The sequence below is a fragment of the Micrasema longulum genome, unplaced genomic scaffold, assembly GCF_059751315.1.
Source record: "Micrasema longulum isolate JH-2025_06_02 unplaced genomic scaffold, ASM5975131v1 h1tg001716l, whole genome shotgun sequence".
NCBI lineage: Eukaryota > Metazoa > Arthropoda > Insecta > Trichoptera > Brachycentridae > Micrasema > Micrasema longulum.
In genome coordinates this window covers 582493-596816 of record NW_028278894.1, presented here as the reverse complement: position 1 = coordinate 596816, position 14324 = coordinate 582493, and the positions used below count along the sequence as shown (strand labels likewise).

Genomic DNA, 14324 nt, shown 5'->3' with positions numbered 1-14324 from the left:
AGAAAACCTTCACAAAAGATGTTAAAAATATTATCATTAACAGTAGAATATGAATTTCATCCGTAAAAAAAATCTAAATAATGCATTTTGAGTTTGGCGAAAACAGCTCCCTCAGGTGACAGAATTTTAAAACACCCAAACAATTTGTTTATAAAGTTTTTTCATAGTGAACCAAACCAAAAAAAAAAAAATAGCGTTGCCATAAAAGGTTCATTAATTAGGAAGTTCAGTGGTTATTAAAAAATATACATATTTTTAAAAGACTATTGAGCTAAGCTAAACATTTTGTATGTATCTTATTATCAGCGCTATGATTTAAAAAAAAAAACTTTAGTTTTGTGTTTCTGAAATTACTCCGCATGTGACTTCAGAGGTTCTCTTCCGCTTATTCTGTGTCAGTTATTCCGATTGGTTCGTTTACAATAAGTAAACCGGATATATTTAACAACTATTTTATCATTAGTTGATTCATATGAACCAGTGACGTCGTTCAAAGTGGTTCGTTTTTAATAAGATATTTTTTATTATTTTTTGGTACATTTTCAAGAAACTTTACCGTACAAATAATTGCTATAATTTTTACCCCGGTCAAGAAAACATTTGTTGCAACCAATTTCCCGTAGGGCGTAAGTTCCTCATTCTTAAAAGCCACAAGGAAATGTAGTGAGTTTTTTTTGCGAAGAATTTTCGAGATAGTTTTGTTTTTAAACAACTCTGGTTAAAAAGGGGTTAAATCTTTCAACACACAGACGAAAAATTTACATATTTAATGTCAACATTCTTTTAAAGTCGTGATTTATCATGAGAATAATCCGATTATAGTAAAATATATTTATAGTAATTATATTAATCAATCAATGAATATGTGTACAGTAGAATTAAGAATAGTCCAGAAACCGCATACGCGCATCAAACAGAAGGCGACTAAACTACTCTTAAAGGAGTATTTGACGTATGAGCTGTACCATTTTATAATCTCAACCGCTTTATGTGTCACTCGTCTTAAATGTCAAATATTACACTGCACTCAATGTTAATATTTATTTTTATTTATTTATTTCACATCAAACTTTATATTTTTCTTTTCTATACGAACACCTCACTGAGCCGAACCCGTGTCGAGGCATTCATTTACATTATTTTAATATTTATTTATGCTTTATAAAGTTAGTTCATAACATCTTAAGAACTAATATAAACTTTTAATAATAATATTACAATTTTTTTTTCAAAATTTCTCAATAACATATTTTTTGAAATTAATTTTAAATATTTAAATTTTTTCTATTTCCTTTATTTCTTCAGGTAAATCATTGTACAGCTTCAATGCCTTGTACAATGAGTTTTGAGATTCCGTTTTTCTCCTCATTGGTAATCTTATCTTTTTTTTACCCCCAATGTATGACATTGTTGGTTAAATTTTGTTATTGTTTTTGTTTTATTCATCCCCTCAATTATTTTATGTATAAAAATTGCCACATTATATTTAATTTGTTGCTTTACTGTGAGCAAGCCAATTTTTTTGTGCATTATTTCTACATTAGAATATATATTTCTTTTGAGTATAATCTTCATTGCTTAATTTTGAAGAATTTGTATATTTTGAATTTCTCCTTCGTTACATAAAAAAGAATGTAGAACAGTAATTTATGTGTGGTCATATTATTGTTTTATGTTATGAACTAACTTAATAAAGCATAAATAAATTAATAAGCCCTGTAGATGCCTAGACTTCTATATTGCCTTCTCTTAAATGTTCTTCATTTCTGTTGTAATACGTATGTTAAGGTAGAGTATTGTAAATTTTGGGAGCAAAGTACATGTGACTTCTCTGACCAAACGATGTTGTTATGTTACGTGGCACGAATAGTTGTCTCTGTTTTTATCTTGTTTTATAGATTCTATTATGTTAACTCCCACTATTTTTATGTGTGTGAACGATAAGTGCCCTAGCCTACAGTTGCCTGACGTTCAGAACACCTCCGTAGTGGGTGTTCTGATATTTTGTTGTTTGGGAGCTGACTTATTTATCTCAATTTGTTGCAACAGAGAGGGAAAACATTTTTGATAAAGGAACACGAAAGCCTAGGCATTTACAGAGTCTACGACCTGACACCGGCCGGTTTAAGTGGCCACACTGTGCCACATTCCTCATTTTCACATACATTTACAAATCGGAAAATGGTTTTCAGGCGTTGCCTAGGAAGTGAATTGGTTCAGCCGGACGAATCTTACTTTTTACACCTGTTGATGGGTAATTCTAAATATCTGAAACTCAGTGTCTTCTTACTAATATTATACTCGTGTGTTGCGTGAAAATACAGTGTTTTATTTACTTTATATTTGTCATAAAATGTATCATATTTATGTCTTATCTTGAATTTTTTATGTTTCTAATAAAATGACACGTGGATCTGAGATGATGGGTATATTTTTTGATTAATGTTTTTTATTACAGGTGACGTGAGATTCTGCCAAATCATCAAGAAAACCAATCTGCCGTCTTCTCCTGGGCTGAACCTCCCAGGGATTCAAGATAAAACATTAAGAATTCTAATATGCAACTTGAAACGAGATAAAAAATACTACATTCAAATTACGGAAAGCTTTGCAGGGCTTTTGAGCGAAAGTTTACTATTTGAGACACTGTGTCTTTGTTTCGCAGATTTAAAAAAAAACAGATGTGTTTAAGAACATTTAAGTTTCTGTAACATTTGGTAGTTAAAATTTAGTATGCCTCAAAGTCGTGTCTGTCGAAGTGTTGCAATAACAAACGGGTAAAAAGTTATTATCAACATATTTTAAAAACAACCAAAGTAAAATTGTGTACTTAAATTTATTTTGTGCTATAAAAAGTATATTTTGAAGATAATATGATGCTTCAGTGTATTTTGCGATTTTGAATCAATCTTTCATGGTGTTGTGATGTAGATTTAAAAATTGCTTAAGAAAAATATTTTAACACTTAAAGATTACATCTTTTTTCGGGAGGTTTACGTTTTTCAATTATTATTAGGGGAGACCAAGAGCGGTTGACACAATTTTTACATTTTTATCATAACTACCCTGATTTCACTGCTAGAAGTATGAAAATATACTTTGAGAAAGCATATTTCATAATTTACGTATGTTTTGAGACATAATTGTCCTAATTGATCACAAATGGAAAAACAATCCAATTTAGTGTAAGCATTTTAACTGTGACAACCCTCCTCGTACCGAGGTAATTTGAAACAGCAGTTAAGGTGGGTTGAAACACTTTATTTAATACAAGCGCAAAACATGAAAAAATACTTTTTATGTGTATCTTTATTTTAATAATATAAAAAAGACAATTAGCTCGCTTTTCTTAGATCAATTCATTAATCCAACTAACATAATAATATAAAAAGGCCAAAATAATTATATTTCTAGGAGCCTGCTATTGAAAATTTCCACAACGTTTTTTTAAAGAATTAAAGCACTAGTATGTGAAATAATTCAGTCAGATGAATTTTTTCGCTACAATAAAGGTTTCAGCTCTTTAACTTTACTAAAATAAAAAATCAACTGATGGAGGAATTGATGAAATATGGATGTTCAAACATAGGTAAAATGGTGAATGTTACACAGTGTGTAAATCGACCACTTAAACCAGCCAATGACAGGTCATAAGCCATGTAAATGCCTAGACTTCCATAATTCCTTATTTAAGGTATCTTCCATCCCTGTTGTAATTTGTTAATGAATGCACTTGTATTCATTAATTTACGATATAATCAACAAATCCTGAGACACCAATCATTATTATTTGTCGCCATAATTTATAATTAATTTCATGATTATAAAGGTTGACCGTAAAATTTAGTCTAGTCTGACTGACAGTTCTGGCAAACATACGATCATTCGTCTCGAGTACATTTTACGTGCGACTAGCTATTTCCATTTAAACATTGGACCTATTTTTCATTAGGTCGGCTTTTCGTAAATAATTATAGATAACATAGACATAAACAATCACCATCATTATTTTTAATTCCAGATATACTGCATTTAGTTAGCTTAATTTATTTTTTCGTCTTGTTGACTTTTTCTTCTGCCTTACTTGATGAAAAATATGCCTTTTTGCAGATTTTAATTTTTCTGTTTCCTTCGATTGTCTCTGACGCTTCTTTTTTTTATCTTACTTTTTTACTTATCTTCTATTCTGAGTCTCCTTTCAACTTTCAATACTTGCATTCCCCATTTCGGCCTTCCGAACATGTTTATTTGGCGTTCTGAAAAAACAAAAAAAAACGTTTGTTTAATTATCATTTGGCATATTATAACATATATTTTATGTGTATTATTGACAACCGAGGTGAGTTGAAACAACGTATTTTAACCCACCTCGGTTATAAAAAAACAGTTTTTTTTATTTCATCTTATATGTATCTATTCTACACTATCGTAATTTTTGACAAAACAACGTTTTATTATTATTATTCAAGTTGTTATATTTCAAGAATAAAAACTTACATTAACAAATACAACTCATTTCAATAAACATGGCACTTAAAAGTTGTCAAAAACTTACTTTTCAACAATTTCGCAGCACAGACACGACCATCAACATAACCGCCCACTCCACTGTTCTGACATGTGCTGACTGCTGGATCATGTTGCAAAACAAGTTAAACTAGAGTATTGCCATATTCCTAGCAGTTATATATCTTGAGATATTTTCATTGTGTCAACTCACCTTTGTGTCAACCCATCTAGGTCTACTCCACTAGTAAATAAAGAAAATGTCTGAAAATTATACCGATTTGATATTAGTTAATTTTAGCCATTTGAGGTTAAGTAGATTATCTATCATATGAATACTCCAGAATTAATTTATTACGTCTGTCACTTACACTCGCGCAAAGGAATTTCAGCCTTGTTACCGTGGTCTGCGGTTAATCAGGGTCATTATTGTCTGTTAAAATTTGGTGAATTGCGATCCAAGTCATTTAATCCCCGTAAGCTAAAACTGCAAGCCCCGTAAGCTAAACATGTTAGAACGGATAGTCAAATAAATGTATAAATCGAAAAGTTGGTGACTTCGTTTAAAATGTTTGAAAGACGTCTTGACCCTTTTTACTTATTACCCTATGTTGCTCGTGCAATTCGGCGAGAAATAAAAAATAATTCATTTCTATTAACTTATCTCTGTACTTCTATTATTTTTACAATATTTAACTCTCATTTTTAATTTTTTAAATTATTAGATTTTTTATTATATTTTAGGAATATTTTTATTTGACAAAATTTCAATCACTCCAAGAATATTTTACTTGATTTATTTAACTTAATGGACAGTGGAAGTAGGTTATAGATTTTAATTACATAATACTCAAAATCACTTTGTCCGAAAGTGGTATTAGTTTGTATTTGTTTACAATGTCTTTGTGTTGAGGATCTAATGATTGTATTATTTGTATTGTTTTTATGTCTTTCGTTTGAGTCAAGATAGTTTTTGAATCTATTAAGATTATTCTTCATTTTCTTATGATACTACTCCACGGTGGAGATTTCCTTACATACTGACAAGTTTCACTTTGTGCAGCCGCTCTAAATAATGACTTGATGTCACAAAGAAACGTTTTGGAAAGAAACGTCTTCTTTACGATGTACCGCGATTTCTTTCAACTCACTTTTCCTTGGAATATGATTTGGATTATGTGGAGAGACGGCTAAGTATGATATGTCACATTTTTAGGAATATTGAGTTGTATGTATCATCAGATTCGTCTCTATAAGATCTACATACAATCTACCAAAATATGAAATGTCTTTGATAAATAGTTAGATAATATTAGTCGTGTCACTTCATAACATGTTTTTAAAGATAGCAAATTAAGATAATATGTCACTTAACAACAAACATGACATGACAGCATACGTGACATACCATCTTTGAAAATGGAGTAATAGCTGACGATTTATGATATGTCAAATACATCTTGTTTTGCCCGTCTTCGTTTTATTTATTTTACGGACGTATGCAGTCCATTCTAACGATGGCAAATACAATTTCTTATAATAAATACAGGCACTAATAAAATAAAATACAACTAAATAAAATTAAAGCTAGGACAAAAAAATAAAAGTTACTACCTCAAGACAAGATCCGGTCTATCTTGGCGATTTTTTAAATCTACGAAGACTTTCACCAAAAAAGTCCAGATCTTGTCTCGAGTTTACAATACGACACAATCGGGACATTGGTGCATGCAAGCCATAGTTTGTGCTGTGTTGATTGAGGAACAGCATATTATTATTTCGCAACCGGCGGATTGGAACATTGAATGCCACTTGTTCCAGTAACGATGGTAATCAATTAAGCCTTTCAGTAAATTAAACATAAAAATGCAGTCAATGTTATTTCTACGATTTTGTAGACATGAGATTTTTAACAATGACTCTATTTTTCCCCTCACGAGAACAATCATCCATGCTATTTTTCTTAGCAAACGATGTTGTATCGATTCGATATGATTTATCCGGCCTACAAAGAAGGGAGACCAGATCACGGATGCATATCCTAAAATAGGACAAACAAGTAAGCAATAGAGTGTTTTAACCGTGAACATATTAGTAAAGTCACTAGATGTCCTGCTAACAAAGCCCAAGAGTTTTAGTAACTTGTTAATCAAAGTTTCAATATGTTCATTGAAGGCAAGTTTACAGTCCATGATAACTCCGAGGTCCTTAATAGACTTGACTTTTTAGATGGCAAAACATGAAATGTAAATCATATCATGTTTTGTCAACCATTACTCTATTTCAAAAGATGTTTTGAAATGTCTGTTTAAAGATGGCATAATGTCATTGACATATTAATACATAGACGCACCCTATAGTCATGTACCTTAAAAATTAGCAACACGAAAACGTACCCATAGTTACTAAGTTTATTTATTTACCCGGGCTGCATTCAGCGATCATACATATTCTAGCAAAAATTTGAGAAATCTCATTTTTGGTAAATAAAAAAGTTTGTATTTTAACGGTAACATTCAACATTCGTTTTTGGTGATTCCCTTCTGTTTTGGTGAAACTTCAATCTATTTTTAATGCAGCAGCGAGGCTTATTATGGGAGTAAAAAAATATTCTCACATCTCACAACATCTTCGAGATTTGCACTGGTTAAAAAGCCCATAAAATACAAGCTTTGCTGAACAGTATTCAAATCTTTTCATGAAATGGCTCCAAAATACCTATCGGGCCTTTGTTTTAGGGAAAATACATGTCAAAAAAATCTACTCTTAGGTCAGCATTTGATTCAGGAAGAGGAAAACTTGTCGAAATCCGGCGCTCCCCAAACACTAGATTTGGAGATCGTGCTTTTGCCGCCGCCGGCCCCTCTGCCTGGAACCAATTGCCTTCAAACTTTCGAATTATTGACAGTCCCAGTCAGCTCAGATCCCAACTAAAATCCCACTTCTTTAGACTATCATATCCTCAATTTTAAATCTGGAAATATAATATATCACTCTAGTTTAGTTAGAATGTAAGTATAGGTATACAATTGTAAAGCGCCCTTGAGGTGATTTTTTACAAAAATGGCGCTTTATTAAGCAGCCAAATATTATTATTATTATTATTTTTATAATAAAATTATAGCAAATACATCTATTTTTTGTTTATCAGTGTATTTGTTTATCAGAAAGTAAATTCTCGGGAACAGAGAATTAATCTGTGAATTCGACTTAGATATATTAATATCTATGAATATGTAATGGACTCCCGCAATATAATAATTCAGTATTCAATACAATAAATATTGTCCCTCGCTAATGAAGCGGCGCGGCGTTACGTCAATGTTGCGGCGCCTACAACCTTCAACAATGAAGCACGGCATTTTTTCCTTCCACCTAAGTGTCAATTTTACGGAACTTCATGAGCGTGCAAACGTCTAAAGTGTCATTACGTTGGCGCTGGTATACTATTATTGTATGCACAGTAAGTTAAGTTTAGTTAAGATAAACATTTCACGCGTGTGGAGCAAATTAGTTAGTTTAAGGACCGGGTGTTGATACCGGGAGAATTATTTATGTGACACTTTCGCCACTAATTTGTATGCTGACAGAAACTTAACTAAGACGATATATAAATATTTTAATCAGACCCCTTCGAATGTCATGCTTTCGTTTCGTAGATTGGTCGTATTTGTATCGCTTTTAAAACCTTATTTCGCTCTCGTTTTTGTACCACACGAAGAAATACTCTGTGAGTCTTGTGCTACTCTACTACTCGGGACTTTCGTACAGGCAGTCCTTGACGCATATAATCAACATCCTCCAAATGAGTTTTTAATGCAAACTTTGATTGGTAAAAGAATAGTTTTTACCGCGAACGGTTTCATAGTAGAGACGCGATAGTCGTTATTATAGTCTGATAAAAATTATGACAAATGTATAACTACATTTTTTAATAATTCTGGAAGGCGGTAAAATACCACGAAATTTACGTAATAAGAAATGCTTTTATTTTTTTTTTCAAAAACAAAAGTTTAAGATTTTGCCACCTAGTTCTTTTGTTCAATTTATTATCTTGGAATAATGTTTAATATTTTTTTCTTTAATACGATGGCTTTATATGAGAATCAAAAAATCAATATTCGGTATAAATTTTAAGATGCGTAATCTGCCCGTCAAAAAGTAATTATATTTTAGTTATACAAAACTTTAAAGTATATTTTTAACCAAAATACCTTATTGCATTAATCTAATGTACATTTACTTTTTTTTATAGAGCGATTCTTAAAAAGCAGCATTTTAAAATGGCTGAACCGTGATAAACCGGGCTAAATTGATTTGCTTACTTTTTATGGGAATACAGCCTTAAACAGAATCCACCGCGAGATTGCAACAAATTTTATCCTCAGAGCTGAAGTTTGCGACAAAGCGAACTGTGAGAATTTATTTACCAATCAGAAGTCGCATTTAAAGGTCCGTTGGTGGTTTTAGCTTATATGGTTCCCTAAACAAAAATACTAGTAGTGCATTTCTTTTAATTTTTCTTTTTTCGTTCAATAATTTATTCAATCTAGCATGGTGTAATCAATTAACAATACTATCATATGACAATTTATTATGCTGTCGGCTTCTTTTTTCCAAAACTTCTCGGGAATATCATAAAACAAGATATATAACATCTACGTTTTCTAAATAAATACTTGAATAAAATAATTATCGTGCAGCAATAAACTTCATCATTATTCGTAAAAAATAAACGAAATACCATTATTATTAAACACAGCCATTTCTGAGTAATTCCCATGATAGTAGGTATATTTTTTATGAACAATCAAGTGAAATGAGAAAATAATTGGCGGCACATGTTGTTATACCTGGAAAAATGTATTGCTTCTGTAATTACCTGCGCAGAGAGTATGACAGATAAAACCATCAGGTTTTTTGCTGGCTCCGTCAATCAGGGGTGAACTGTGTATAGAAGCGATTATGCACAACTTACCATTATATTTGAGTAACCATAATAATGTTTTATCGTAACTTCATTTACAGAAAAACAAATAAATAATTACCATTTATTTTAAAACATTTCCACCGTTTGTATTTTTATCCTAAAATAAATATAAATTTCAATAAAGCGCGCCCAGCGCCTGCGGTGAGCCAAGAAACTAGCCGATTATTCCAGCTTATTTTTTCATACAAATAAGTACACTATATTTTGAATGTATTATAACCCCACCCCAGTGCGGGTTTTTTCTCCTAGATTAAATTAAACTTGCAGATTACACAAATTATTTGAAGATTCTTGATTTGGAAAACAGTATTTCAAACATTGTTTCTTAAGGACTATTTTTCTTTAAGATGGTACTTTTGACATAAGACCATAATTACTTTCATGCGTCATATTGCAGGACAGTAAACGCTCCACGCGGCCGTTTTTAACACTATCAATTATTCGAATAATGCGGCCAGTTGACATTTCAATTGAATACCTAATATGGACTGAATTCATAATGGTAATTTTTGTAAATGAGTTGATTTCATGATTGAGAGTTGTTGTATCACACAGAACTACAGAAAAATATCAATTTATTGTATATATTACTAACATTATATTATGTACCTCCTATGTAGGTACAAATATATGATATTTTTTTTATAGCTTACCTGTAAATAAAATCACCATTCGCCACTGCCGTCAATTATACTGGGCAACATGATTTTTGTCTTACGAGTACCAATAAGTGTACTTAATGCAGTTTTTTATCTTGTTTTTAAATATGTATTTGAAGTTTCTCCGCCATTCACAGAATCACGTCAAAGCCATGGACGATACTCCCGGTTTCACAATACAACAAAAGTTTGCATAATTTAGTGATGCAAAAATTAAAGAGGGAATATTTGTGGGTCCACAAATACGATCAATAATGCATGATGAAAAGTTTAAGGAACTATTGAGTCCACTGGAGAGTACAGCTTAGCAAGATCCTGGGTCTACAGTACTATATAGTTAAGATAATTGTACCAACAGAGATTTACGAACAAAGAAGTGATAACGTTCTCCCGTACAAAACACTTAAAACTCTACCTGTTCGAGGATAACTGAGGCTTTGCATCAATTTAAAACAATTTAATAGTAATACATTCAAAATTCCTCTCAAACATAACCATAATACACGCTTCACGTATAATGATGGTTTGATAGTATTAAAAGTATGTAATAAGTATGATAATAGAACTCTAAAATATTTATTACCTAGCATTTTTAATTTATTACCGAAAGAACTTAAATTTAACTCACATTGTAACAAGAGCAAAATAAGAGAGTGGCTACTCGATCAAAAGTTTATATATGAATAGTAGCTTATATTTAAATATTTTAATTTTTCATATATTTTCTTGTATTTAAAAATAAATGTATGTATTATTATTTGTATATACATGTATATTCTGATCTTCCAGCTGTTAATTATATATGTTATTCATTGTATTTATAAATGTAGATAATATTATATAAGTTGGTATAAATATAATCTCCACCAACAAGCTACAGAAAGTGGCTTGGTGGGATTTGAGTTTGATTAAAAATATGATAGTTGAAATTTAAAAACTATAAAAGTGTATAATTATATTAATTAAATAAAAAAACAACAAAAAAAAGCATTAAAAATGTTACTCACAGTTTCTAGGTCAGTTCAGTCAGAACGTTAGAATATCGTACAGTTATATATAATACATACGTATTTTTAAAATTGCAAGAAATTTATATTTATATACTCGTACATACATTTTTTGCTTCATATTGCATTTTTTATTATTTTTAATCTCCGAGCCAATATGATAAAAAAGCATGTTCAGTTTTTTTTTTCGATTGAAATATTTTAGGTTGGCAGCGAACGTGTTAAATGATTTAAAATACACCTTTAATTGTACGAAAATGTTAATTTGGTGTTTTAATTATTGATTAACTTTATAATTATAAATTTTAATTACGTACAGTCCCAAAAGGCTGAATTCTGGAAAACGTTTATATATGTAGGAATAGGTGGGAACAGTTTTAGTATTTCTATCACGAAAACGGCGCTATATAAATTAAATACACATACTCGTATTTATTAATAAATATTTCAATCCAAGGCACCAGAATATATGTTGAATTAATATTTTTACTGAACAGGGTTAAATAAATATCTTACAAATGTTACTTACTATCGATCAAATGTTATTCATAACCACCATTCCCCTTTTGGCACTCAATGGTGCATAGGGCACTGCACTGGTAAACACTGCACTGGTACAGGAAAAACTAGTTCCGTATTTTGATATTATCAAAAAATGACATATTTCAATAAAGCAATTTAAAAAATATAGTTTTATAGATTTTAAAATATATATGTTTTTTTCTGAATGAAAAGTGCTTTTATTATAAACAAACGCTTTTTTGTAATATAATACACAATTTTTTTTTAGTCATGACTCATTACTCATCACCAAAAAACTCATTACAAAAAAATGGTCTCAAAAATAATAACAAGACTGATAATAATAATAATAATAATAATCGGGTTGTTGTCCCGTGGCTAGTGTTGCGGACTGACGGATCAGAGGTCCGAGGTTCGAAACCCACTCTACCCGAACTTGATTTCCATTTTTAATAGCAATTTATTTGCAGCTCGTTGAAAATGGCCACCAAAGTTAAAATATTTGGGTAAATTATAAGAACGTTAATATAACACAAACACCTTTGGACGCCACTTCCCCAGCCAACCTGTATAAAAAATAAATAAATAATGGGGAGTAACGTCTTACAAAAAAGTGTTATTTTATTTTTAATTATTTTAATATAAAATGTAAATTCATTCAGTTTCAATCAGTGCTACACAAAAACGAGTTATGAATAAACTAATAACTTTTAACATATTTCTTAAATATATTGTATTCCTGACTCTCATCGAATAAAATAGCATGTTATCATAAAATTAATGCGCTTATTAAAAGCGTGAATAAATAACGATTACATTAATTAAAAAAATCTAAAATTAGTTCGTATCTTCATCACAAAGCAACGCCTAGATTTTATATTCGTAAATACATTGGATGGTCATATTGTCTTATTGAAATTTATACATTAAATTTCATTACAGGGTGTTTTTTAAGCCCTGTCACATCCGAAACCACGATGATCACGTATGGACAAGAAGACATATTAGCATATTTGAAAAAATATCTAGAACTAAGAAAATTTTTTCAAATAATATTTTTTTTAAAACAAATGTGTGCTTACTTCTGTAGGGGAGAAGCGAGGGGGGCGCAACCACGCGATTGATGGTATATCAGACTCTCCCTCATCGTTTCTCCCCTGCAGAAGTAAGCAACCGTTTTTTTTTTTTAATATTTTTTTTTGTAAATTTTATTTGTTCTAAAAAATTATTTTAATTTTCAATTGATTTATTTTAAACATAACATATACAAAAATATATTCAATACGTACATATTATAAAAAAGATAAAAAATACATGAAAGAGACTCATGTCAAAGTAGTAGGAGAATCCTGCTCCGGAAAACCCCTTTGGATACATGGAACATATTAATATCCAGAGCGATGTTGTTCAGCATAGCGGTAGCCCTTCCAACAGGCATAACCATAGGCAGGTTGTATATCGGAATATGAAACAATCTATGCTGACGCTGTCTTAGGTAATTATCAGGAACATGCAAACCAATGGTCATCATAATCTCAGAATTATCGATCATACAGCGCAACAATCGATAGAAATGTGTAGTAAAATACACATTCCTTCTAGTCTCTAAACTGTTGTAGCCAAGCATACCCTGGAGAAACTCGGCCGGGTAGAGCCAAGGATAATACCCGCACTCTTTCATTCAATGTGCCAATATGTCTTCTTGCTCATACTGATCATCGTGGTTTCGGAAGTGACAGGGTTTAAAGAACACGCTGTATAGGTATTTTAACAATGTGATTTTTTTTTGTAGCTTAGTTATGTTACTGTCAAAACGTTTCAATACCAACAAAAATGTTGAACTGCTTTAAATTCGTACTGATTTTGAAACCGCAAAAAAGTTTGTGAGCAGTGAGTGTAAAAATTAATACGATGTGGTGTTTGTGTATTGCGTTATTGGTGTTGATGACATCTCCATCAGCGCTGACGTCATCATGCGGCGGAGTGCTGACTGCCAGAACGGGGACTATAAGCACTCCTAACTTCCCAGCGTCATTCCAGACTCCGATCCACTGTCAGTGGCTGATATCGAAAGGAGACTCGGACTCCAACGGGTCGATCGTGGTCTACTTGACCCAAGTCTTCGTGACCACCGGGCTGAAGTTCACCGAGTATTTGTACTACGACTCCGCGTACAAGGCAGGGGCCAGGGTCGTCCATACCGTGAGTGAGTCCAGCGCCACTCACGTCAAGTGGCTTCAGGTGTCCGGGCCATATCTCTTGGTCGAGCTGAGCCTCAGCCGGTTGGAAGGACACCACCTGCGGGCCTTGCCAGCGCTGCTGGACGTGTATGGCTTCAATATCACGTATGAAATCAGCACTGCAGAACACCCCGTTAAGGACTACCAGTGCAACACAATCGAATGCAGATTTTTAGGACACTGCTACGCCAATCAAAACTACTCGTGAGTACATTCATTTTATAATTATTTTAGTACAATAATAATTATTATTATTCATTTATTTGCGGACTCATTCAGTCTATTTATTTATTTATTAATTTACACGCCCTACGGGCTTTTACATTTATTAGAAATACATTCAAGTGCAGCAGTGAAACATGAATGTGTAAATTTAGTTAAAATTAAAGATAACATTAGG

The 14324-nt window shown here is 31.7% G+C and overlaps 1 protein-coding gene across 5 annotated transcripts in view; it reads left to right on the top strand.

Moving 5' to 3' along the window:
• LOC148274244 (uncharacterized) overlaps positions 1-14324 on the top strand; it is a 140241-nt gene that overhangs the window by 24164 nt on the left and 101753 nt on the right. For 2 of the 5 annotated variants that reach the window (XM_088237403.1, XM_088237398.1), the window contains exons 2-3: positions 2459-2816; positions 13477-14128. In XM_088237403.1, the coding sequence (XP_088093529.1) occupies positions 13596-14128 (533 nt within the window). In that variant the 5' untranslated portion in view covers positions 2459-2816; positions 13477-13595. Of the gene's footprint in view, positions 1-2458; positions 2827-13476; positions 14129-14324 lie in introns of all 5 variants that reach the window. The other 3 variants (XM_088237402.1, XM_088237401.1, XM_088237400.1) reach the window with 3 other exon arrangements.